The sequence below is a fragment of the Lagopus leucura genome, unplaced genomic scaffold, assembly GCF_019238085.1.
Source record: "Lagopus leucura isolate 7727_CA_CO unplaced genomic scaffold, USGS_WTPT01 Super-Scaffold_100001, whole genome shotgun sequence".
NCBI lineage: Eukaryota > Metazoa > Chordata > Aves > Galliformes > Phasianidae > Lagopus > Lagopus leucura.
In genome coordinates, this window is record NW_024962262.1 from 44905639 (window position 1) to 44932135 (window position 26497).

The window sequence follows — 26497 nt, forward strand, 5'->3', positions numbered from 1 at the left end:
AAACAGCTAAGAGCCTGAACTATGTGAAACTGCACTAGCTCTGTAAACCCCAAACATCAAGATCCATCTCATGTGTGCCTTGGCTGGCAGAAGTGCTGAAAGGACATTTAATATCTAGCTTTTTACTAGATAATTGCAAGGCAAAATTTGCAGTTTTTTCTGTTGGTTCTGGTGCTGGGAAAAAAAAAAAAAGAAGGTTTTAAGCCTTTACTACTTTTTCCTCTCATCTTTAATCCGTTTGGCATATGCTGCAACTTGTACTAGCTGTCAGAGATCCTGACTAAGAATGAGAGAGAAAAAAAAGCTGCTGGACTCTATTCCATCTCTTATTTAGTATGCAAGTGAGTTCAGTGGAGAGAATTATGTGATTTAGATGCAGTATGATATCAGACATTTGTACAGCATGGATGAGTGATTTCTTTGAGTGGCCATGTTAACTTGCAACCCATAAGATCGTTGAAATGATGAGCAGAGTAATCTCAAGTTGGGTGCCATCATTCAGACTGTTTTAACAGGGCAGTAACTACAAATAGTAGGAAGAAAATGTTTTTGTCCTATAACGTGTTGTTCTGTACAAGTTTGTTTATGTAATCTAGCTTTCTGTCTCATTAGCTATACTACAGTGTATTGTTTCAATTCTCACTTAGTATCTGGAATGATTTATGCTTTCTTGATCTTTACTTAGGTGTGATATATTACGTTACTTGGTCTTAGTTCAGTTTAACTTTTAGTCCCAGGACTAAGGACATCACACGTGTAGATGTTGTTCTGCTGTTTCTCAAGTCTCCTAGCTTGAGATTAAGAGCTACAGACACAACTTACAGCTAGATTTATCTAGTAAGAGAAATTGAATTTGCTATCAACATAGCACAGACCAGAATCGCGTTAAAGCAGTTAGTGTCACTGAAAGCTTCTTGTGCTTCCTCAAGTATGTTCTTTCACTGTTTCCCAAAATTTAGGATTAGCCAAGCGTGTTGGAGCACGACTGCTGTTGGCCTCTACATCAGAGGTGTATGGAGGTAAGAGTAAATGTTTAGAACTCTTGAGATGTAAATACTAAAGGGTATTTACATGCCTTTAGATGAACAGTAGGTATTTGTCACTATCTTAGCTTGATTTCTTCTTCAGATGTACTTATCAATAAAAGATGAATTAGCAATTGCTTTAAGTTTCTAATCACAATGGCGGAAGAAGAGTCGGACTGCTGTTTGTAAGTTTCCTTTGTCTTTTTTTTTTTTATGACTTTTTTTCAAAAGCAGTGTTGTGTAGGGAGTTTACAAGTGCTTCATAGAGCTGCATCTGTCAGAAAGAAGGCCAACTGTGCTGATCATCCAGGTTGCAGAACCTTTTGGTACTTGTGTAAAACTCCTGCCAGCTTTTCTAATCATGTAAAAACTCTGCTTTTTTTTTTTTTTTCATTGCTCTGTGACTCTTGTATGGCATTAATTCATCCATAATCATGTCTTTGAGCAGCATTAAGAACTGGAAGGAGTTGATTAGAATTATCAAAGTTTTTTTCGTTAGCCTGTACCATTTGAAAGTTCCATGGTAATATATGCAAACTTCAAACCCATTTAAAAAGGAAAAGGCAGCACAGATCGGTAGCAACATGAGGATATGTAATAAATGTATTTAACCCTCTGTTCTCAGTCTCTTATTGGAAAGCCATTGAAGGCTGTTGTTTACTTGTACTCTGTTTTCTTAGTAGAAAACTGTATCTTCTGTAACTGTTGTTTTCATAGTTGTAGTGAATATACTTTTAATGAATTATGTTGAAGCTTGGTGGCTTAACATCAGTGATGTGCCAGAATATTAATTATATAATCACCTTTTTGACAGAAGATATATGAAGTGTTTCCTTTCCCCCATAGATCCTGAAGTTCACCCTCAAAATGAGGATTACTGGGGCCACGTGAATCCAATAGGTCCAAGAGCCTGCTATGATGAAGGAAAGCGAGTTGCAGAGACCATGTGCTATGCATACATGAAGCAGGTATCACATTTGTGTCAAATTCAGTGGATTTTCTGTAACGAGGAAGACTGAATTAATGGAATCTCTGCAGTATGACTACTTAGGGGTAGGAGAGCATAGGAGAATGTCATGAGTAGCATTCCTAGTATGGTGTAAAATGTGTGCTTTCTTTAATGCAGAAGTTCCATTGCACTCATCTTTTGTTATTTCAGATGAGCAGTGTTCAAGAAAATGTGTGTTAGTCTTTGATAGACTTATTATGTCTCCCAGTATAATAGTTTTTAGACTGATTAAACTAAGGTGACCTTATGAATCAGGAGCCAGATAACAGATTGCTTTAAGTTGGTCTTGTACTAAAATGCTTTCCTGAATACAGCAATTACTGATAAATGTGGGACATCTAGTGAGCATAATTGAAGTCAGAATATGTGGGTATCAGTGGGGAAGTAATTAATATAAAAGCATTCTGATATAAATACTAATATAAAATGCATTCTAAATTGCTTTAGAAATATCTTAAAAATAGGTAGGTACAAATATAACCCTTAGTGAAAGATATGAATCCTTAGTTATGTAGTATACTTTTTTCAGCCAAATACAGTAAAATGAAGATTAAAATGCAATTTAAACACATTTTTGCAATGACACAGGCCAATACTACTAGGTTTTATAATACCAAATAGAAACTCTTAAGTAACTAACCCAGCAGTGACTCTTTTACATGCAATGCATGTGAGTCTTGTCTAATTAAATTGCTATTCTACTATTCTCCAGAAGACTATTCAATTATAAAATGTGGCGCATTAAAGAAAGTCATCTCGCTGCTCTTGGTGTTTGCAGCCTTAATTTTATAAAGGTAAAAATCAATCAAACATAATATATTCTGTGGAATTTTAAAACTTAAAATAATAAAATTCTAAGTGCTTTTAAAAAACATGAAGACAAAATTGAGCTTAAAAGTGAGGAATTTAGGGGTAGTGATTTAGTACAGAGGATGTAGAAATTTTCACTTAACTCTTCTGCCAAACAACAGGTAATTCTTAAGATTTGTATCTGTTTTGTTCTCTTTTAAATAATTGAACATTTTAAAATTATTAACCATTTTAAAATAGTAAAGTTTGGTATGATTGTACTGTTCATGTCTTCTGTATTTTATATATTTCTGTATTTTATATTCTGTAGCAAAATACCCTCTTGGGTTTGGAAATGTGGTTCACAGTTGAATATTACAGTTGTGTTTTTTTTTTGTGAGAAATTCTTGTGCTTCAGGGTATTGAATTTTCTGTGAGTTTATGGTATACATCACAGCATTCTCTTTAGAAGGACAAGCTAGGTCATCTTGAATATCATGGGCTTGCCTCTTAAAGCCACAGAATGACTTAATCCCATAAGATTTATACAGGATTTACAATGACTTGCGAAGGTTTGTATGGTGGAATTGCTGTTTGCACATGCATTAACTGAAAACACATGATGTGAATAAGCTCTCTGTCCTATGGGCAGCTCTGTCAGATGCATCTTGTTCTTGGATTAAGAAAGTGCACCCAAATTTGCCCCCACCTTCCTGTATATTCCGAAACACTGAGTTGGTTTTTTTCATAGTGCAGATGTTATAATTGTTAGTGGAAATATTATCCTTTGTGAGGAAAAGGATTTGACTTCTACTATGAAAATGACTATTGTGTTGTTTTGGAAGGAGGGAATCAGTTAGAAGTGTCGTAGCCCAAAGCAATTGGATTTACAGGATTTCACAGTAAGTATTTCTAGAATTTTCTCAAAAAAAAAAAAAAAAAAAAAAAAGGCAAGCAAACTTATTTATCATGTCTTAAAAAGTTTTCCTTCATTGTATACATTCTTAGGTACCTTAAATATCTAATCATCCTTCTAATGACAGAGAATAAAAACTAACTTCCACATTTTACTTCCAGATAGGCTGCTGGAATCAGAACAGTTCTTGAATTCAGTCAAAGAGGAGTCTTTATTCAGAGTTCCTCAGTAGTCTGTCCTGAGCAGAACATTTCTCTTCACTGCTTTGACCCTCTGAGATAAACAATTCTTGACTTAATCTTCTGTTCACAACTGCCAATTTCAAACATGCTCTGTGGAGCTTCCTTACCAAGGAGTTCAATCACAGCAGTAGCATTCAGTAAGATACAAACATTTTCTAAAAAGTGAAAGGTTGAAATGTTTGCTGGAGAAATGCGGGGCTCAACGAATGCAAAGTGTGTACACTGGGTTATGTCACCTCATGGGTCGTGTCGTCTCATGTGAAGCACTGGAGTTTGACAGGATGTTTACTATGAGCTTCCAGGAGCAGATGCCCCTCCTTAAATTGTATGGGAGCATAGATCAGCCGCTTAAATTAGGCTACACGTGGATGTGGAAATACCTCCTTTGCAACTTTTCTCAGGCTGTGGGAGGCTTTAGTTCCTTTACCTTGTTAATCTGGAAATTAAGTTGCATCGTTTGACTGAGACTTCAGTTTCCTTCCCTTCAACTTTTTTTTAGTTCTTTCTGACTCTCCCCACTGGGAAGCTTTATTTCAGCACTTAATTGCCCATAGAAGTTGCGGGGCATAGTTTTGAAAAACTCTTAAAGCAACAGCTTTTCTTCCGTCCTAGATTCATACCTTTTTTGCTGTTCTGCATATCTGATATTCTGCATATCTTTTGTAATCCTACCAGTGTTTGGGTTGGTTTTTGGTTTTTTTTGCGTAAAACGTGTGCTGGTGAATGACTTGAAACATATGTGATGATTGCATGGCTGGCAGTTTTCCTTCTCCACAGAACTTAGTTTGCTAGTTAACATAGTACTAGCATTTTCCAGAATGAGCAGAGTTCCCTAAACTCTGGTAAGATCTTCCTGAAAATGTGGAGGTTTGAAGAGGAAAGAGGTTAGAAGGGGTGAGGAGGAGTTTAAACACTTATTATTGCAATTTGAATTCTGGGCTTTGTTCAGGAGCTGCCATTCGGTATGCTGGTAGCTTCAAAAATCTGTGGTTGGAATTATTGGTCTTCCTAGAAGACCAGAATTCATGTAGGCTCAGCTCTGTGACGTAATTTAAACACTAGTCACAATCTGATGCGACCTGCATGATGAGAATCCAGTATGTTTGCTTAAGCATGTTGTAAATACAAACTTGGATGTTAGTGTATTAAGGACAATTTGTGAGCTAGATTTAATCTCTTCTTATACCATTGGTCTATTAGGAAGCTCTCCAGACCTGAAGCAGTGCTTCTGCTCAGCCTGGAGTGGCACAGGGAAATTTTTAATTTTCTTCCACTGTTTTCACCCCTTCTTTTTCATAGTGTCTGTATAAGTTTACGAGCTTCAGTGATAGCAGATAGGCCTAACTGTATGTGGGACGATGATTTTCAAATTGCTTTTACATACTGTAGGGCTTCCAATCAAGAATTGCATCAGGTGTCTTTCTTAGCATGTAGAAGTGAACTGAGTAATGATAGCCAAATATTAAGTATGACTTTAGATGGACAAGGGTTATGCTGAGCATTACAGAATATTCTGGAGTCAGGACTGCAAAAAATCAAGGTGCCAAAAAATTTTAACAGGTAGCGGAAAAAACAAAGGCAAAAGAGGAATGAAATTTGTTTTACTAATGAGAGGATAACATACACAAACTGATGTTGAAATCAGTTAATTATAGAAGTGCATTACAATTGCAGCCCTAGGGTGATTTCCTGTTGCATATTGAGTTACGCTTTTATTTCTAATCTTTAATTCACAAAATGAGTTGGTTTCAGTAATCACGAAAAGCCTTGATGTAAAATGTAGGGGTAATGAAAACTTGATTGAATTGCAACTGAAAAGACAATCAATAGTGAAGAACTGTAGTTATTGAGTAAATAGTTAGGAAACACATAGCTGTGTTGGAATAAAGGAGTTTTCTTCTAAATGTCTTCCATGTGTTTATCTTGTATTCTCTAATTATTGTTAGTTGCTTCCTTGATACTCATTATACATTTTTTTAATCATTCAGCATTCTTTTTAGTGTTGTCATATGAAGTTCTCAAGCAGTTTGCTTAAGAGGTGGTGCAGAATTGGTGCTTTTTCTGGATGGACGGAGTCGGATTATCTGTGGTATTAGCAGAAGAAGAGAAGAAGAGGAATTGCATCTCATCAGGGCAATAGTTAAAAGAACAGTTCTTTAATGCCACACATAATGGTTACTTTTGGGACACATACTAGGCCAAAGCTAAGTGGTAGTGATAAAAAATATCTTGGAACACTAAACTTTTTTAGGAACCACGTAGAGGAGTTTTACGTGCAGGAATAGAAAGAGTCGAGATTGGAGTAGGAGTCTATAACATGCTACAGACAAAATCAGCACCTCGGGCACTGATTGCATTGTAGGAAAGAAGAGATAAGATGCTACAGCCATTCCCACTGCACTGCTGACTGAATCCTTTAATGTGCAGGTGTCATTACCACAGTTAGTGTTCTGTTACGTGAAAATCAGGTAGAAGGGGTTGGGGAGAAGCAAATATGTTCACAGTTCCTTTCCTCTGCAAAGCTTGAGAGCGTTCGCACTCAGTTGTGTTAATATTCCCCATAAACATGGCAATTCCATTGAAAATATCAAGTATTGTTTGTTGGTCACTTCTATCTTTCTAATTATGTATTTCTATTTTGAATGAGGAAACAGTGCTGTTTCCAGCAGTCGTAACTTCATGAGGAAAGACAAAAAAGACAGGGACCTCTTGGAAAGAGTCCAGCGAAGGGCCTTAAAAGTGGTGAAGGGCCTGGAGCATCTCCCCTATGAAGAAAGGCTGAGTGAACTGGGTCTATTTAGCCTTGAGAAAAGATGACTGAGAGGGGACCTGATCCAGGTTTTTTATAAATATCTGAGGTGTGGGAGCCATAGTGGTCTCAATGATCTCTAGAGGTCCCTTCCAACCCCTGCAATTCTGTGATTCTGTGAAAGTGAGGCAAAAGAGGGAGCAGGAGAACTCTGTAATGTCTGAGGAATTACCATAAAAATGCAGCATATCTTTTCATTGGATCGTTAGTAGTTAGAGCCCCTCTGTAAGTGCAGAGTTCTGCCCTTAGAATGCATTCCTGAATGGTGTTGGTTGATTTATCTGAATTGTCAGACCTTCATTATGCAAATGCATGTGTGCAGTTGAAGGCTTTCTTCTGTCAGTGCAGCCACACAGTTTTTTCCAAATTATGTGAAGATAAAGCAGGAAAAAACTGTCTGGTCATCTTGCCCCTGTTCAGACAAAATGGCTTTTTTGTTGCTGAATTATCTTTATTGTTTCTACCTGCTCTTTGCTGGTAACAATTACGAAATAACCTTGTACTATAGGCAAGGTCAAACCTAGGGCTGAAGGAGTAGGAAAGGGTTTCCTAAGACAAGTCTGAAGGCTTTCTGTAATCTTTGTGCTCAAAGTTTTGTTGTTGTGTTTTTCAGTTTTTTCCCTGCTGTGCTATAAGAAATCCCATTTTCTTATTTCCCTCAGGTAATTGGAGAACTTGGTTCCTTTGTTCCTGATACCATTTGTTCTGTTGTGTGTAAATTGAATTCTGAAGTCAAGAAGACTTTGTGCTTTTCTTTATTCCAAGATTGATTCCCTTTTTTTGGTTTAGCGAGTGTTTGAATGAGTGTATCTGTAGCAGCATTCATTTGTTGATGCAAAGTGTTGTTTCTGGTGTTTTTCTTTACAGTTTAACATACCTCTTATTTTTGTCTGTAAGATGGGTCTTCCTCATTCAGCCATCATTGCTCTGAAATCTTTGAGAAGGCACTGCCTTTTACCTCTAACTGTTCTTTTCATACAATTCATGAGTATAGCTCTGCAGAACTCTATCACGCAGAAGACTAAAACTGTTTGAAATACGTACTGTTGGTTGTTCGGGAGTATTAGTATTTCTGACCCTTAATGGAAGCTGTGTTAAAGCTCTCATTCACTGGATTTTATTACACTGTTTATATTAACTGCTTCCTCGTGTTCCAAAGCTATTCTGTTCAGTAAAATACTGGAGTTAAAATCACAGTATCACCCGGGTTGGAAGGGACCTCAAGGATCATGTAGTTCCAACCCCCCTGCCTGGCAGGGCCACCAAACATACACGTTTAGATCAGGTTGCCCAGGACCCCGTCCAACCTGGCCTTGAACACGTCCAAGGACGGGGCATCCACAGCCTCCCTGGGCAGCCCGTTCCAGGGCCTAACCACTCTCCTTGTAAAGAACTTCCCCCTAACATCCAACCTAAATCTTCCCTCCTTCAACTTGGATCCATTTCCCCTAGTCCTGCTATTGTCAGCCCTTTTGAAGAGTTTACTCCCCTCCTGGGTGTAGGTTCCCTTCAGGTATTGATAGGCTGCAATGAGGTCACCCCGCAGCCTTCTCTTCTCCAGGCTGAACAAGCCCAACTCCCTCAGCCTGTCCTCATAGGGGAGGTGCTCCAGCCCCCTGATCATCTTAGTTGCCCTCCTCTGGACCCTTTCCAAAATCTCAATGTCTTTCTTGTACTGAGGGCTCCACACCTGGACACAGTACTCCAGATGGGGCCTCACAAGAGCCGAGTAGAGAGGGACAATCACCTCCCTGTCCCTGCTGGCCACCCCTCTCCTGATGGAGCCCAGGATCCCATTTGCCTTTCGAGCTGCCAGAGCGCACTGCTGGCTCATGTTCAGTCTCTCGTCCATCAGGACCCCCAGGTCCTTCTCTGCCGAGCTGCTCTCAAGGACCGCTCCTCCCAGCCTGTACAGGTGCCTGGGGTTCCTCCGGCCCAAATGCAAAACCTTGCACTTTGCTGTGTTGAACCTCATCAGGTTCACCCGAGCCCAGCCCTCCAGCCTGTCGAGGTCCCTCTGAATGGCATCCCTTCCTTCCACTGTATCAACCGCACCACTCAGCTTGGTGTCGTCAGCAAACTTGCTGAGGGTGCACTCAATTCCCTCATCGATGTCATTAATAAAGATGTTAAAGAGCACCGGTCCCAAGACAGACCCTTGGGGGACACCACTTGTTACCGGCCTCCACCTGGACATAGAGCCATTGACCACCACCCTCTGTCTGCGGCCTTTCAACCTGTCTATAGGGGGTACCCTAGTAATTCAGGCATAGATACACTTTAGTGGATACACGTCTTCCTAATGGCAGTAACTCCCATCCAAGTGCTGGAAGAACAGACTTGTGCCTGTTTCATTGGCCATATACAACACTTATAAGAGATAAATGAGCTGAGGCAAATGCTAGAAATAAAACATTTTAGCAGAGAGATCAAAGTAATGGTATGAAGAGACATTGAACTGATACGATGGCTTCTCTGATCTGGGAAGTGTTGAGCTGGGAAGTGTTGGTAATATTCAACCAGAAGATGAGAGTGTTAGAGATATGCCTGGATTGTGTTCAAAAACCTGCATTCTACCAAAAGTAATCAAGACAATTGTGATTGCCCTTCTTAGCATGTCTACAGGCTCACCATTTATGAAACTCAGACATCAACATCACTGTATGTTTGCAAAACAGTTCAAAAAAACTTTATATATATATAAAATATATATATATAGTGTGTATATATATGTGTGTGTGTATGTGTATATATACATATATATGAACCTCAAATTGAGCCTCAAGGTTAGAATACTGTACCATAAAAACGTTATGGATGGATTCTATTGTTACTGGGTTATATGATTACAATTCAGGACTGGGGGAAATAAAAATCAGAGTTAATTAGTGATCTCATTGATGAAGAATGTGAGTCACTAGAAAGGTGACTGATGCAACGAGGGCAGCAATCTTAGTAGTTTTAGCTGAAGCACTGGTAAAGACTTGTATCAGGTCACAATGCTATCCATGCAGCTGTCTAGGCATTCCCTGCTGATTTTTTTTTTTTTTTTGGTCCATGAAATTCATTGTCTGCCTGAAAACAGACAAATGCAGCTTTCTCTTTCCTGACTTTAGGTTAGGAAGTTCTAATTTATTTCTGCTGTTTAGATGCACCCACAGACTTTACAAGGAGGAAGTGTTTAGCCCTCTTAATAAGACGAATTCTCCTGAGATCTTTATGAAATATGGCCACAGCTTATTATCTTCATACTGGTAAATAAGAGCAAACTAAAGTGTTTTGATAGCTCACAATGTTGCATTTTACTAGCTTGCTTCCTATCTCTTTTTGGGCTGCCCAAAGAACTTTCTCCCTTAAGCGGTGAGGACGGAAGCCAGATGACCACATTTGAGCTCATCGGGGGTTAGTCACAAGCTCTCTCTTTGTCCTATGTTTATACTGCTCAACAAAAAATTTCCTGCTTTCTCCTGGGCTATAATAAAAGGATTACACCCGCCTTACAGCCAGAAGTCCAAGGAAGTAATCGACTTTGCTAGTGGGAGTATTGTGAAGGTGGTCAGTTGAAAGTAACACCTTGATATTCAGAGTAAAGGGTGTAGGTAAGAGAGTTCCAGTAGTATTTGTAGGCAGTTAACAAAGGAATTAACTCAAAGGAGATTTTCATGAAATGGTAAAAGAAAATTTAGAACAGTTATTAGAATATTGGCACCAAGATCTATTTCTGGAAGAGTTTCTTTTGAGAAGACAGATCATAGTTTTAGAGGCACAAATTGGAAATCTGCTGCAGGGAAAACAGATTTTCAAAGCAGGTTGCTGCCTAGAATAGCTTTGCTAGACAATTCTATAAATAAAAGGTTAGTGATTTTTAAAATATTATGGGTTTTTGCAGATGAAATAAATAAAAGGGAGGATAAATACTGCATTCACTGTGGTGATGAGTAAGTGCTTATACAGCATGTACTGTTTTTCTTTTCTAGAGCCCTTACTGTTTTCCAGCCAATGCTGGAAAACAAGGCTGCTGCTGTAGCTTGTGGAGTACAAGAGAGGCTTTTTTGGTCAGCATTGTTTAATGAGTTATTTTTATCTTGAGTACTAGCTTCCAAGTGTCTCATTTTCAGTACTTGTTATTAATGGCAATGTCTGGAAAGCCCACATGAAATACAATCCCTCTCTGGAGGAGTCAGTGTCCTTTTAAGCTAGAGTGCTGGTGAAAACGGAAGAACAAGAAACTCTGCCAGAGTGTATTTTCAGATACAGAGGAAGCTTTGGGAATGGCTGTGTAATATGCTCCTGGAACTGTATGTTTGACATGCTTTTTTAACTGCAAAGGAGGAGCATGTTCCCAGATGATGCATTTTGCACAGGAAGGAGCTTCTGCTCTTCCCAAGGTTATTTTTTGGCTCTGTTATGGACGTAAGCTTGGTGTATGAGTGATCCAAGCTGTTCATATGGCACAAAGGTTATCTGCCTGGTTAGTGTTAGCTTATAACGTATCTGCAAATATAAATAGCATTTTGTCATGGAGTTTGAAACCTTACCTGCATGTAAGCAGAACTTAATGTTGCCTGGCCTTCTCCCTAGCAAGGATGTTGGGCTCTACCTTTGCTACTTGGTCTTTCCCATTTGTCAACACCATGTAATACCCGAAGTGTTAAATGTGCTTTTGCCTCTCTCACTTGCATATCTCTAAAATGGTAATGCTACTGTTTTCACAAAACTGCTCTGAGGATTCGTTTGTGTACGGATCACTTGGAGATCCTTCCCTCTGACTTGTATCAATCACTCACTTGGTAATATCTCTTTACAGCAGAACATGCTGCTCTAAGTTCATCCAGAGCCAAATGCATGCTTCAACTTACAAAGGCCAAGAGTCCTTCTTATAAGTTTTAACATGAACTGTGGCTTGTCCAAATGAGTCAGTGTCAATAAACAGAAAGTATTTGGAGAGATTGCTTCTGTCCTGCAGTCTCCCATTGTTAAAATTCTTTGTCCAGACAGTTTCCCAGTTTCACATTTGTTGCATTTTACTTTGAAACTTTGCAGAATATCCTCCTGAAAGACTTTGAGGCAGTGGCAGAAATACTTCCTGGTGAAAAAAGTTAAGGCATTGAAAGACTTGTACTATAATCCATGAATTTATGCAGCTTAATAAGTAGCTAAGAAACATAATGATTGTGGCTACAAAGCCTCTTTATAGCACTGGTAAAGACACTTACCTGAAACATTCAATTCTAATCTCATGAAGCGATACCCCGGCACTACATCTAGTGATTGTGAGACTTATCTTAAAAAAAAAAAAAAAAAAAAAAAAAAAAAACTCCTTAAGCTTTGGGTGGAAAAAGTTCTTGTTGAATGGGTACTACTGAAAGTCTTGAAGCTCTTGTTAAAGGAAAATGCTTGTACTGAAATCATCAGCTGTTGTAGCACTGACTTAGAATTCGCATTACAGAAACAGAGAAGTAGCATTATCTTGCTGTATGCACTGTTTCCGGTAGCATTGATGAGAGGTTAGAAGTGTTTCATAGTGGGAAAGTAATGCGTTTTAAATCTGCAAAATGAATTCTTAAAAAAGATTTTGGATAGGAGAGAGTTAATTTGCAATTTTGGCAAGAAAGAAATGCTTACTAAGGTAGTAATATGTGTTTGTTTTTTCCTTCACCTGCAGGAAGGAGTCGAAGTAAGGGTTGCCAGAATATTCAATACCTTTGGTCCTCGAATGCATATGAATGATGGTAGAGTTGTCAGTAATTTTATCCTACAAGCTCTCCAGGGAGAGCCGCTAACAGTAAGTAATGATTTGTCACTGACATGAAGAGTTGTTTTCTGTATATTCTGTGCTCATGTGCTATGATGGAGCTTGGATTTTAGGAAACACTGAGGGTTTCCCCTCTCTGAAGTTTAAAAAATATATATTTTTTTGTAGTATATCAAGGTCATGTTTATAGAATTGTACGTGCAAAGGTGTGTTCTGTTGATTGTATTGATATTGCATCATAACGTAGAAACAAGCTGCAATCTAGGAAAGTATTTTAGTCATCCTAAACTTGAATCTCTTGTCTGCTGTAACTCTTCCTTGTGGTCAGGTTTAGAGTACTGTGGCTTTGTACTACTTCTTGTTGAGGAACTTGCTCTGAACCATTTTTGGAAGTTAGGCATCTAACTGTCTTTTTGCAAGCTTAGATATCAGCCTAACTTTCCATGAGTAGCATAACATTAAAGGCCTTCAAGCTACATCACATTTTAGTAGATAAAGAGGCCAGGACTGGTTTTTGTTGCCATTGACAGCTGGTGTGACAAGGCCCACATCTATACAGCTACATTTTTCTGTTTTCAAAACAAGTTGGAACATCCAGACTGTTTGCTCGGAATGGTTCTTGGCTTTTGATAGTACTGAAACAGTTTTACGACATCGGGAGAGCAAGTGCTGGCATGGGCCAAAATTCTGCCAAAAATGCTGCTGATAGTTTAGCAACACAGAGAGTACCTGATTTATGTCCTAATCCTTTGTTTGATTTGTTACTGTAAAATAATGAGCACATATAAAATAAAGGGAGGGAGATATCTTGAGACAGGGAGAGAAGTACTTTGGATTCTGAGATTAGTTGTGAGCTCATGGGAAAATATACAATGTAATGTGACATATAGCAGAATTTCATTTGAAAATTTGTTAATGTTGCCTAGATTAGAAGAGTGAAGTGCCAGGAAATCACTCAAAGGGCTCTTGTTCTGATAAGCCAGTAAACTGCTAAATAATATATAACTGATAAAAAGCAAATAAATGACAAAAAAGTTGCCCTTCCAGGGGATAACTGTCTTGAGGCTGAGATAGCAATCCTTTTACTAGAGACTATAAAATACACAATTCAGCCAAGACTTCCTGTAGTATCTTGAAGACAATCCCAGGAGGGAAAGGATGAAAATTCTGTGGCAACTTCCACTACTGTGATTCTTGTGGGGAAAACCTGAAGCTGAACAGTGTTCAAGAAAGGAATACTGTCTTAGGACTGTTCCCTGTCCCAAGGAATCACCTACCTTCAGCGCAGTGTTTTTGTTTTTTTTGAAAGATTGGTCGTCTTTATAGTTAAGCATCTATTTTTTAGCTTGCTCTTTGTCAGTGGTTGCTCTCTCAAGCAAATTTATTACTATTTTTTAACATTAACCAGCAGTGGATGTTGTCAACTCTGTTTCTCCTAGCTGCTCTGCTTATTTCAGAGCAACCAGCCTGTGAGTGTTGTGTGCATCCCCTTAAGGTTGTTTTCCCTCTAGAGATTTACTTTTTTTTCTACAGAGCACTGACAGTGCTTTTTGTATTTGTAAAGAGCGTGGTGGCAACTGTGTGATCCTGACTGAGGCTGCAGATGCCAGGGCTCAATCTGGAGCAAGTGAGAAAGCTAATGAGACTAGAATGCTGTGCCTGTACTGACAAGAGTATTTTCAACACTGAGCAGGCTAATTGCACAACCATGTGTGTTCAGTACAGGTTGGGAAAAAATAATCCTGCCACACAAATTTATGCCCTACCTATTGGGAAATAAGCATTTGCCAGCGTAATTTCTCAGGAATTCTGCTGCTTCTGTGCTGGAGGGCTGACGTTAAGCGATCAAAACAGAAGGAAACATCATCTCTTAATGGTCATAAAAAAATAAGTAGTCTTCTCTTAATTTTTTTATTTGGCTGGAGTTTTACATGGGGTTCTTTTGGTTGAAAAATGGCGCTGGAATACAATCTGTTAAATTGTTGTACATCAACAATAAACTCCGGTTTCCTCCTCCACCCTCCTCAGATAATGGCTAGAATGAAGTGAACTACTTTACAGCGATGCTCCATTTCTTGTCTGTACATTAGCACAGCTACTGTAGTTTGTTTGGAAGTAAATGTTTTTCCAAGGCCGTAAATCTGCCTAGATTGCCTAGACTAGGGGTGTGTATTTATTAATAAGCTTTGGGAATAGAGGATCTGTTAGCAAGGCTGCCTGTATGGAAGAAACTGTAGGGATGTTTCTTTTTCGATACTTGTTCGCACTATTCCAGATTTCATTCTTCATGTCCCAGAAACAGCTACTTATTGATGAAAAATGCAAGGCTTTGACAGAAATACGCTCTTCAAACATGAACGTTGCCAACTGCTATACAGCTAGGGTAATTAGTTGCCCAGATACTGCTTTGTTCTTTCCTTCTATTTGATGATGCCCTAGATTTGGGAGTGATTTGCAATGCTTTGTGGGATAGAAAAAATATATGCAAAAGGCAAGTCCCTGACTCAGTCAGTCTTCTCTTAATGTGATCCTTCTGACAGTAGTGCTGCAGGTAGTCCATTAGAGTTCGTATCAGACTGCTCATAAAACAAACCAGGTGCACAGGAGATTTTATGAATGTTTTTCTTTTCAAAACATTAAACAAATTCATGTTGAGTTTCATTTTCTTACCAGTAAGCCATCTCCCAAAAGCCACAGGTTGAGGCTACTTCGGTTTGTTGCAAGGCAGTAAGCAAATGGAAGCAGGCAAGATGGAGCTTCTTTCTTTGAGACTTTAGGTCCTGGTAGGACTTCTTCATATCAAAATATGTGTAGGTGTGTAATTGTATGATAATGGGTTATAGCACTGTACTTCTATTGCTTCCAGGGTAGTATACGGGGGCATGAAGTCTTGAGCCTCTACATGACATTTAGAAAGCTTACCTAGCTTATAAAGCTTGTAAAGGGTCCGAAGGTCCTTCCATCTGTTATGTTTGCTGCCCTACTGCTTGTGGTGAGCTTTTGCTGTATTTGATCTCTGAAACATTTTTCTCATTCATACTCTAGTTGCTCAAATTTTATTAAAAATAGTCCTCCAATCTTCTATAACTAAAACGGAATAAAAACACTAACTGGAAATTTTGTGAAAACTTATTCCAGTATCAAATATGGAGTGATTATTGTGTTTTAAAATGTGCAATCCTTGGGATGTTTCAGAACATCAATAAGATGAGTCTGGAGTCAGTGCTGTTCTGTGAGAGGCAATATTAAAAGCTTTATTTTTCTTTTATAACAGCCACGCTGTCTAGACTTGATTATCAAGAAAGTAATGAGGGATAAAATAAAGGATTTTGGCCAGCATCTCTGTTCCATAGGGAATAACTATCTACAAGTAAAAATGACTGGAAATGAGAAAAGAGCTAAGGGGAGAGTTGTTTGGCTAAACAGGTCAAATAAAATGAAATATCAGCAAGGAGCAGTAGTTGAGATTTAAAAAATAAATAAAAATTTCACCCTTGTATTAACACAGAATTTGGCTGTCAGGAGAACCCACCCTTGAGCTCTTCAAAATATAACCAAACACAAGTGTTCAGTCTCTTGGTTCTGAGTAGTAGTTCAAATGAGGTAAATTCATCTGACGAAGTGAAAAGTGTTTTTAGTTACTTGCCTTTAAGAAATTGCAGCTTATGCAAACGTGGCCATCATTTCTTTTTATTGTTGAAAAGGAAGGATTTATTAAAAGAATTTGAAAGGGGGAAACGTTGCTGTGTTCTCGAGCGGCATGTAGGAGAGGTAACTGCGTAGGTGACTTTGTAGAAATCATGCACAAATGGCTTAGTTCTTTAAAACATATCTAGTGAGCCAAAAGAAGACAAACAGGAATTTGCGTGCGTACATAAAATGTACTTTCCATTTGCTTTGAGAAGCCACCAAGCTGTCAGTGTGCTTTTTTGGGTACCATTCTCTCAGAACGAGTTATTTGGTAAATTCTTAAAGCCTTGAGTGCTTAGAGTCTTACCCAGTGTCTACCAAAATGCAAATTCTTTGAACTTGGAATCTGTCTCAGACAGCAGGCTCAATAAGATGGATGATGGCATTATATACCAACTGTAGTTTCTTTCCTATCCCCTAGGAAAACAAACATGCTTTCAAATCTATCCTTCCAGAACCATTTTCTTTTGTAGCTGATGATGCGTCTCACTCAAATTTGTGTTTTTCCCACTTAAGGATGCCTGCCAATAGCTTTCAGTACTTAAAATATCTAAGTATTCATGTTCTAGGGTTTTTAGTTCTGCGCACTCTTCAGCTGTTTAAAAAATAAATTAAAAAATTGTCTGATAGCGTTATATACATTCTAAATAGTTTTAATGTCTGTTTTGAATTTAAACAACTTGATTGCTCCAAAGTGTTAACGCCTAAACCAAGAAAAATATTTTTAAGTTCTTTACAGAGAGAGTGGTGAGGTGCTGGAACAGGCTGCCCAGAGAGGTTGTGGATGCCCCATCCCTGGAGGTGTTCAAGGCCAGGTTGGATGGGGCCCTGGGCAGCCTGGTCTAGTGTTAAATGGGGAGGTTGGTGGCCCTGCATGTGGCAGGGGGGTTGGAGATTCATGATCCTTGAGGTCCCTTCCAACCCTGGCCATCCTGTGAAACAAAAACATACCAAACAGATGTGTGATTTGGAGAATGATATCTACTAGAAATTATTCTTTCTCCCATTTCCCTAGATTCCAATAGAAAGTAATTTGACTTTGTTGCTTTTCTGATTCCTTGAAATTTTCTTTTCTTTTTTTTTTTTTTTTTTTTTTAGGGACTATGAATGTTTGGTGGTCTTTTTGAAGCTCGTTGCTGTTAAAGAGCAAACAAAAATTGCCCATCATAACCACATCATAGTATTTTGAGGTTTGCTTTAAATGTTTGGTGCTCTTTTCTGGCTGAGTGCCATATTGCAGCCTCTTTCAGTGAGCTGGGAGAGGACAAAGTATCGCTTTGTCTTGCACCACTAAGAACATTCCATAGGTTCAGAATTCTAGATTAATTAGTTGCGTAACAGTATATTTGCTGGAGGAATTTCCAAGAACAAAAAGAACCTTCAAAGGACTGATACTTTGCCAACAGACTGCAAATACATCTTTTTCCAATTTTGTAATGCAGAGCCTGTGTCTTGGGTGCTTCTCCCTGGCACTTCTTGCTAGGATGGCGAGGAGAAGATAATTGAGCTGGAGAAGACTCTTACAGTTCTGTAACTTCTCTAATTTTCATCTGGTTTTAGGTCTATGGACCTGGAACTCAGACGAGAGCTTTCCAGTATGTCAGGTAAGCCTTGTTTGTGCTTTCTGATACTTGTTTACTTAATTTGCTGATTCTTTTGAGCTTGGTCAGTTAGTATGAGCTTCATTTTAATCCAAGAACTGTTTTCATTCTTAGACCAGCTTTACTTTCAGAAAGGAGATGCTGAAGTTTTTAAAAATACCAAGGAACGACACATTATTTGGTTTAGAGCTCTGAATTAAAATACTGTGGTGTTCTCCTAAGGGGCAGCCAGTGCCTGATAGGAAGGTTCTTAATGCTGCTTTGAGCCAGAACAGTTTTTAACTCTCTGCATTTTAATACAACGCTGCCACCTTGTGTCTTGGTGGTGGACAGTACAGTGCACATGTCCCCTTCTAGGGGAAGGAACAAGTTGAGGGGGTATTGCAGCAGATGATGTTTGTAGTATAAGCAAGACCAGAATGTACTTTCACTGACAAAAAGTCAGTCTGGTCCTTAGACTCTTCTGCTCTGTTTTGTTAGCTAAACATCAGGGCCAGACTTCTGGGTTGTTTTAATCATAATGTGCTTGGAAATGCTGTTCTTTCAGTAGTGGGAAAGCAGTAACAGAGGTGATGGAAGCCACTCCTTTAAAGATGGTATTCTGTAATGAAAGAAGTCAGGATTTGTATGTCCAGGGACATGCTGATATTGTTGTATCAGATATCTGTGTTATTTTTCTGTGAGGAGGTATCACCAAAACACTTTTTAACAAACTTGTCTTAAAATTTTCAGGAAGAGAGATGGTGATTGAAATAATAAACTGAAAATCAGGTGTTGATGCTGTCATGTGAGATATGTGGGAAATGAGCACCTAATAAATGTGTGTAGGAGAGGAAAGATGAAGTATTATTTTTTTTTTCAAGTAACTTTGGTTGTTTTTTCATTTTCCTGAATGTGCTCTGAGGGATTGTAGCCAGTATATTTCAAACCCCTAAAAACTCACCTTCATTTCAATGTATCTTTCAACTGGGACTGTGTAACAAAAAGCTACGGAGACATGCAGTCATTTAAAAATATGCTGTAAATCTTATTTCAGCCTTTCTCAGTCAACTCATCTGCTTTAACGGAGCTCTGGGGAGGCAGCTCTCCTTTTAGAGGAGAGCATTATTTATGGGGAAGTGAAAATTGCCTCAATCTGTTCTCTTTTTGTAGTGATCTTGTGAATGGATTGGTGGCGTTGATGAACAGCAATGTCAGCAGTCCTGTCAACTTGGTGAGTATGAGTGCTTCACTCTATTGAGTTTACTGTGCACTAACCAACTTCACCCATGTTTTCCTTCTTGACACTGATGCTAATTTCTAGAAGAAATAGATGCTGATTTCTAGAAGTAATGAACAGAATAAAAAATCTCTTTAACCCTGCATTTTCTGTATAAGAAGAAGATTAAGCACCTAGGTGTTAAGATATGATAGTGTCAAGAACATGAGAAATTTTTAGAGTTTTTTTGTTTGTATTAACAGGAAGATTCATGTAATTAGAATATGAAATCGAAAAGGGTCAGGATGCAAAATACACCAATTACTTTTTAACTACAATGAGCACTGAAAAGGATACTTAGCTCTGACTAAATAGAAATCATTTAATACTGGCTTTGATTGGAAGAAAATGGGTTTATTTTCGATTGGGTAATTTTCTAATATTGACTGTGATTCTTAGAACGTATCTTTTCCACTAAGGTTTTTACTATGTCCCATTTGCTATCACATTACCTTCAGCAGTGAATATAAGAATAGGAAAAGAGTGCACATGCCAGATCATTTCTTTGTATGTCAACTTTTGCCAAATCAAGTACTCAACTCTGCAGGGCAGCTCACTAGTTGTTTTGGTTTTTTTTCTTTCTTCCTTCCTTCCTTTTCTTGTGGCTGTAAGCTTGTTTCTGTGTTTCTGTCTGAATGCTGATATTTTTAAAATCCATCATGTGTTTTGCCTCTGGAAAACCAAGCATTTAGATTTGTGTGTAGATAAATGTTCAGCTGTAGGTCAAACAAGATGTAGTAAGAGGCCTGTTAAAACAAGGAATGCTAGGGACGGAGGGAATTGAGTCTGAAGACGAGCTAATCTAGCAAGAAGCTTTCAGCATTTTATTCTGAAATGCTGAGATTGTTTCTCATGTGCAAGTTTGCTGAAAAAAAGTGTGACTTAAGGAAGGAAATATTGTATAGGAAAGCAGGTAGCCTCTATATGTATTGGTAAATTTGTAGATGTGGTAAATTTGGAAGTAATCAACTGCAGCAAAATTGGTTGAACTTAGTGTACTTATACATATGAAGTCTTTATTATATCATCTGTCCTCAACTCATCAAAGTTGTTGTGTACAGACTGAACTGATGATGTGGTTGTGTGGGCTGCTGAATTGGGGTATGTAATTTTACTATGATTAAGGGATGCATTTTATTTATTCTTTATATAATAGTTTCTGAATACCCCCCCACATCACACTGAATTATTTTCATCTGAGCAGAAATGTGGTAATAATGCTAAACTGAAAAAACTCAACATCACTGTATTAGAACTGTGTAATGTCAGAAAGCTAACTTGTTATAAATTCTTATTGTAAAGAGTATTCCTTCCCATTTCTAGGGAAACCCAGAAGAGCACACAATCCTAGAGTTTGCCCAGTTAATCAAAAAACTGGTTGGTGAGTATAGGAAGTAATTCTTCAGTTGATCTCATGAAGTACTTATTGTCATTAGGTGATTTTGTCTTGATTAGTGTATGTATTATATAGATAATTTAATTGGGCTTTGGGTTTCTTAATAACGTTATTAAAATCAATTGTATCCTGGCTATATAATTAAATATTAATCAGATAATCCAAATCCTCTGAGCTCATAAAAAACTGCATGAACAGTCAAATGAATACATTCTTTCAGTGTATCTGCATGATTTATGTCAGTAATTTTATATAATGTTTATGCAAGTTACTAGATAATTACCTGAAAGTGAAGTTTTCCTCACTGCATGCTGTAAAAACATCTTACATAATATCCTAGCTGAAATACAGATATTTTAGCAAGGGGATTTTCACAATGGTGCAGGCTGTTCTCCTTCAATTACCATTAAAAAACTTCATGCTGTGTTGCCAGTCTTTCTCTACTCTTCTTTGATCTACCAGTGATTCCTTCAAGGGCTGCCAGCACCTCTCCTGAGTGTGGCTTGGAAGAAAACACTTTGACTTCCCCTTTTTCTGATATCTGTAGCACTTCAGAGCCCTCAAGAATGGAAGTAAATAGCTGTGCACAGTCTTGTAATGTGGCTTCCTCATGAGATGAAACATGCTGGTGCCCTTAGCTGAGGATTTTGGTCTGTAGATTCCATGAGTGCTTCTGAGAGATCTGTAAAAAGTGGCTGAAAAAGAGAAGTTCAGACATACAGTACAGAAGTTGATACATGTGGTGTTTCAAATAGAGAACCATCCCCACTGAAAAACATCTGTAAATCCACGGTTCAGGGAAGGGATTGAAAAACACAGCACCAAACCCATCTGGCAGATAAAATAATCGTTACCTTGTCTGTTTGTTCACAAACAACTTGACCTGTTTCAGTCTGCCTGGAGTGGCAATTTAGTTCTACATCCATAAAATCTCACAGTAAGATGGCATATGAACTGTTGGCTAGGTTAGATTAGATAAACTGTCCTGTGTGTTTTCATGAGGGAACACAAGTGCTATGTGTATTTAACAGTCAGACTGAAAAGTATGGGCAAAGAGCAAGTGAAGTGCTTTTGCAATGGAAAAACACTAACAGAAATGCAGAACTGAACAGAAATGCTGAAACTGACAAGGATCTCTGTGTTGCTCTGGCCCAAGTCCTGCTCAAGCAGGGCCACCCACAGCAGGTTGTCCATGGACATGTCCATGCATCTTCTGAAGATCTCCAAGGAGCTGGCTGCAAAGCCTCTGAGCAGCCTGTGCCAGTGCTCTGTTGCCCACCCAGTACAGAAGTGTTTCCCTGGTGTTCAGAGGGAGACTCCTGTTCCAGTTCGTGTCTGTTCCTTTGTCTTGGCACTGGGCCCCACCAAAAAGGGCCTGGCTCTGTCCTCTTGGTGTGTACCTCCGAAGGGAGATACACGTAGGCTGAGGAAATTCACCTTGTAGCTTCTCTTTTCTAGGCTGAACAGTCCCAGCCCATCCTCACAGTATAGGTACTTCAGACCCTTGGTCTCTTTCATGGATTTCTTTTGGACCGTCTCTGGCATGTCCTTGTCCCTCTTGTACTGGTGGACCCAGATCTGGGCATAGTACTGAGTGGAGAGGAAGGACCTCTCTTGACCTGCCTGTAGTACTTTGCCTAATGCAGTGAATAATAGCATTGCCCTTTTTTGTTCAACTTGATGTCCAGCAGCACCTTCAGGTCCTTTCCTGCCAGGCTACCTTCCAGCATGCCCTGGTCCTTGAGGTTATTCCTCCACAGGTACAGAACTCTGTAATTCCATTTGTTGAACTTTGTGAGGTTTCTGACAGGCCATTTTTCCAGTGTGTCAGGATCTCTCTGGATGGCAACATGGCCTTGGTACTGGTGTACCAGCCACTCACATTGGCCCAGTGTTGACTTCTGGGGGTACACCAGTAGTGTAGGCCTTCAGCTGGGCTTTGTGTTACTCATCACCACCATGTGGACCTGGCTACTAAGCAGTACATCAACAGCTTGTGTAGGTGAATTTCATGGAAGACAGTGTCAGAAACCTTGCTGAAGTCAATAATATCCACTGCTCTCCCATTGTCTACAGCGATGGTTACTTCATCAGAGAATGTTACTTAAGTGGTTAACATTACTTCCCTTTGTGAATGCATGCTGAAATCTTCATGAAATGTTTTGTGATCCATGCTGTTCTAGGACAGCTGGTTCACTCAGCTGTTGTGTGCAGTACAGCTGCATGGAATGCTTTTCAGTGTTGGAATTACGATGCAAAAACTTCAGAATCACCTAATGTTTCAGTAGTAGAAAAACTAAATGTACCATGTGGTGAGTTGCAGATCATAATGCACAGCCTCTTGTTTGATAGGCAGCGGGAGTGAAATCCAGTTTCTCTCAGAAGCACAGGATGACCCTCAGAAACGAAAACCTGACATCAGAAAAGCCAAGTTGTTACTTGGATGGGAACCTGTGGTATGTACAGCTACGCTACTGCTGTTGTGCCCAAAAACATGGGAAGGACCACATAGCAATGATATCTTTCAGTTTTCAAAGTATCTGCTTAACACTATCTCCAGGACAGTTTTAAAACAGCTGTAAAGTGCCTGGAGTCTCTCGTACTGTTGCACTAGCTTATGATTCAGGAACTTCTGGATAAATTGCATGGTTTGTGCCATACAGGAGAACAGATTAGTACTGGCATGTGTGACAAACGTAAGTAGAAACCATTTTTTTTATAGGCTTTTCAACTTTTTCACATGCTTATTATGAAGTGGCTACCTTTCTGTAAGCCTGTTGGATTCTTTGAAGGATGTGGTACATAGTTAAAAGAGCCTAACGAGTTTGCTGTTGCTTCTGTTGTCTTAGTTCCTGTTTTGCTGTGGTGACATGCATTACGAAAGGAAGAAAAAATTCTTTTTAGCTTAATTAAAATGTTTTTAGAAAGATCTATAGAGTAAGACTGTTTTCAAGGTGATTAATAACAATGTTGCATGTTAATTTGGGTTGCCTGTAGGGAGGAATATGACAGCAGAATTTTCTGTTTTGTCATAGCTCATTTAAAGGGAGCTGTGTGAAACTCAGGCAGAGCAAAATGTGAACCTCATCAGAGAGAGCTACATGCTACTTTGTGTGTTTTTTAGTTTTGTTTTGTTTTTAATTCTGATGGACTGAACCAAACCAGAATCTCTTATTTTGGGCTACAAGTATCATACATAGAGATGTTCAGGGTTTGTTCTATGTGTAAATAAGCTTGAAATGTGCTTAGGGTTAGTCACTTGTCTTACTATCCACAGTAAGGCTTGTCCACCTCTGAAGCTTGGTTGCTCACCACCTGAGGTGGTCAAGATTGTCATTACTCAGCACAGCTGATATGCACAAGTTGCCCGTGATGACATTTATTTTCCTTTTCAACCTTCAGGTGAAGATAATTGCAAGTGTATAACCAAACAAAGCTGATGATAAGATCTGGCTTGTTTGGGGAGGAGAGGCCTATATAATCTCTGTAAAGAGCACGACTTCCTTAGTCAGCTCCTCGTTCTAGCCAGCACAACAATTTGTTGGCTTTTCAGATTTACAGAAATCTTGCCAGGAAGCCTGCAAACCCATCTAGTAAATGCAAGCCTATTAATGGAAAAATGTAGTTCCAGACCCTTCTGAAAGGATTCAGAGACACCAGATATTAATATACTGTACCTTAGAGCACAAGGAGGATGATCACATGAAATGATCACAGAACATGTATGATCACAGAAAGTTTAAGAAAGTTAACTTTTACACTACTGACCTTCTATGTTTGGTGCATTCAGTACTGAAATCTGCTCTGAAGTATCAGTGCAATATTAATACATGGAGCTGTAGGCATGTAGCTTTTATACTGCTTTTTTATTCTCCTGCATTGATGATACCAGCAAACATGTCAGAGCTCATGGCTGTTGAGAAAAGTGGATAATAGTTCTGTTGTTGCTGTCTACAAATCATAGTGTATAAATATAGGCATAGAATATGAAGAATTATAATTATTTCTGTGGGGTTTAAGAATGTTACATAAAATACTGAAGGATTATCTGTATCCCTTTTTCTTTATATTGGTGCAGACAATAACAAAAATAAAGCCTACCAGCTTTATACCTTTCAATGGCATACACCATTCTGTGAGAGTCTGCAAAAGATGGTTCTTAATATTAAAAACAGAAGGGGTTTAAATTTCTCTCTCTTTCACTGCATAATTCTTGAATTCTGAAAATGTGTTTTAACACTAAGTCGATCAAACATAACTATCTGATGCTTTGAATTTGTTAGATTTTTTTTTACTTGCAACATCAGAAAATGCATCTGAAGTTTGAAAGCTTGAAGTTTGATGCATTAGCAGTGCTGAGATGTAACCAGTATGTGGTGCTGTTTATACTTAAATTGGCAAAGAATTAAAGGACTTTCTAGCAGTCTTTTGATAGCTGTATTAAAAAAAGTTACTGTTGTGAAAAGAGCTGATGTCAACTCAGAGTGATACGATTCTCTCATTTTTGGGGACAGGTCCCTCTGGAAGAAGGTTTGAATAAAGCAATTCATTACTTCCGTAAAGAACTTGAATATCAGGCAAACAATCAGTATATTCCCAAACCAAAACCTGCAAGGATGAAAAAAGGAAGAACAAGGCATAACTGAAGACTGTTGGTTGGACAGGAAATGCCCTGCTTTGACATTTGACGGATGTAATATTTTTCTTTTTTTTTATTTGAAAGAGACTTTGAAACAGGTATCATGAAGAACAAACTGGAATTTCATTCTGAAGCTTGCTTTAAAGAAGTGGATGTGCCTAAAAATAACAAATATTCCCCTTCCCCTGCAAATCTTGCCTTGCACTTTTTAAATCTGTCTTTTTATGTAAAAATAGAGTAGAAGCATCTTTTAGTATCTTCAAGTTTTATATCTTGCTGTGAGATCATTTTGTTGTGACTGTCCTTGACAGTTTTATTTACTGGTTTCTTTGTGAAGCTGAAGATAAACACAAATGGGATGGAAAAATGCCAATTTATTTATAAAAATGGATGCTATAAAATATGAGAAGTTCTACTATGCATAAGAAAAAAAGATTAGTGGTATTGTCAGATGGGAGACGCTGACATCAAATATAGAGGAGTTTAAAAGGATTCTGTATGAGAGCTTTATGTATTCTTTAAACGAGAGATTTTTTCAAAGGTTTAGTTTTAGTTGTACACTTGAATTTGAGATATTTTCATTGATTACCATGGATAAGGATATTTTGAATCACTACTGTGTTGTGCGTGCTCTGGGAATAAAGTTAATGTATTATTGGTTACAGTGGTTGAATATGCTATTTTAATAAAATATTGAAACTTCTATTTAGTTTCAGCGTCTCACTGTGGGCACTTGTCTGGCATTACATGTCTGTGTATGTATTGTGTGTTAATTAGGAAGTTACAGTCCTTGCATACTTGGCTCAAGGCTAACAGCATTTCGTCCTGCATTGTTCATCTCTTAGTAGCTTTATAGGAAGGGAAGCAGGATGTCTGTCGAAATAGACTGGACAAAAGCATCATGATTTATTCCAATCCAGGCAGTTGACAGTGACGCAGAGTCTAACTTCAGCATCCCTACCTTGAAGAAATGCTTCTATTTTAGCATTTATTGAATTACCTGTAAATGCTTACAACTTTGCAGAACTATTTCTGTCACACACACCCCCCCTCACACGCACAGATTTTCTTCCAGTGGAAGTCTGCTGTGCAATGAAGGTGGAGGGCCTGTGGGAGCATTTCCCCCTCTGGTTGGAGAGACAGCAACTTGCCTAGAATTTAATTACTATCCATCACTTCTGTCATTTTGCAGCTGAGCAGCTTGGGGTCTGCTTTTGACTTGAAGCCTTTTTTTCTGGATAGTTGATCTGGGCATTTTTTCCATATTAAGTTGCCTCAAAAGTACACCATGGTATGTGTGCTCTGAATGTGCATAGTCCAACCTATAATTACCAGTACAGTCACAAATCACTGCCTCTCTGTATGCTC

General features: G+C 38.6%; 1 protein-coding gene across 3 annotated transcripts in view; it reads left to right on the top strand.

Annotated features, from left to right (window-relative positions):
* UXS1 (UDP-glucuronate decarboxylase 1) overlaps nucleotides 1-25832 on the top strand; it is a 56641-nt gene extending 30809 nt beyond the window's left edge. For 2 of the 3 annotated variants that reach the window (XM_042867329.1, XM_042867330.1), the window contains exons 8-15: nucleotides 960-1019; nucleotides 1872-1993; nucleotides 12456-12575; nucleotides 17796-17839; nucleotides 18989-19049; nucleotides 20418-20475; nucleotides 22843-22946; nucleotides 25005-25832. In XM_042867329.1, coding sequence (XP_042723263.1) covers nucleotides 960-1019; nucleotides 1872-1993; nucleotides 12456-12575; nucleotides 17796-17839; nucleotides 18989-19049; nucleotides 20418-20475; nucleotides 22843-22946; nucleotides 25005-25136 — 701 coding nt within the window. In that variant the 3' untranslated portion in view covers nucleotides 25137-25832. The remainder of the gene's footprint in view (nucleotides 1-959; nucleotides 1020-1871; nucleotides 1994-12455; nucleotides 12576-17795; nucleotides 17840-18988; nucleotides 19050-20417; nucleotides 20476-22842; nucleotides 22947-25004) is intronic. The other variant, XM_042867331.1, reaches the window with a different exon arrangement.
* Nucleotides 25833-26497: the final 665 nt, after the last annotated feature.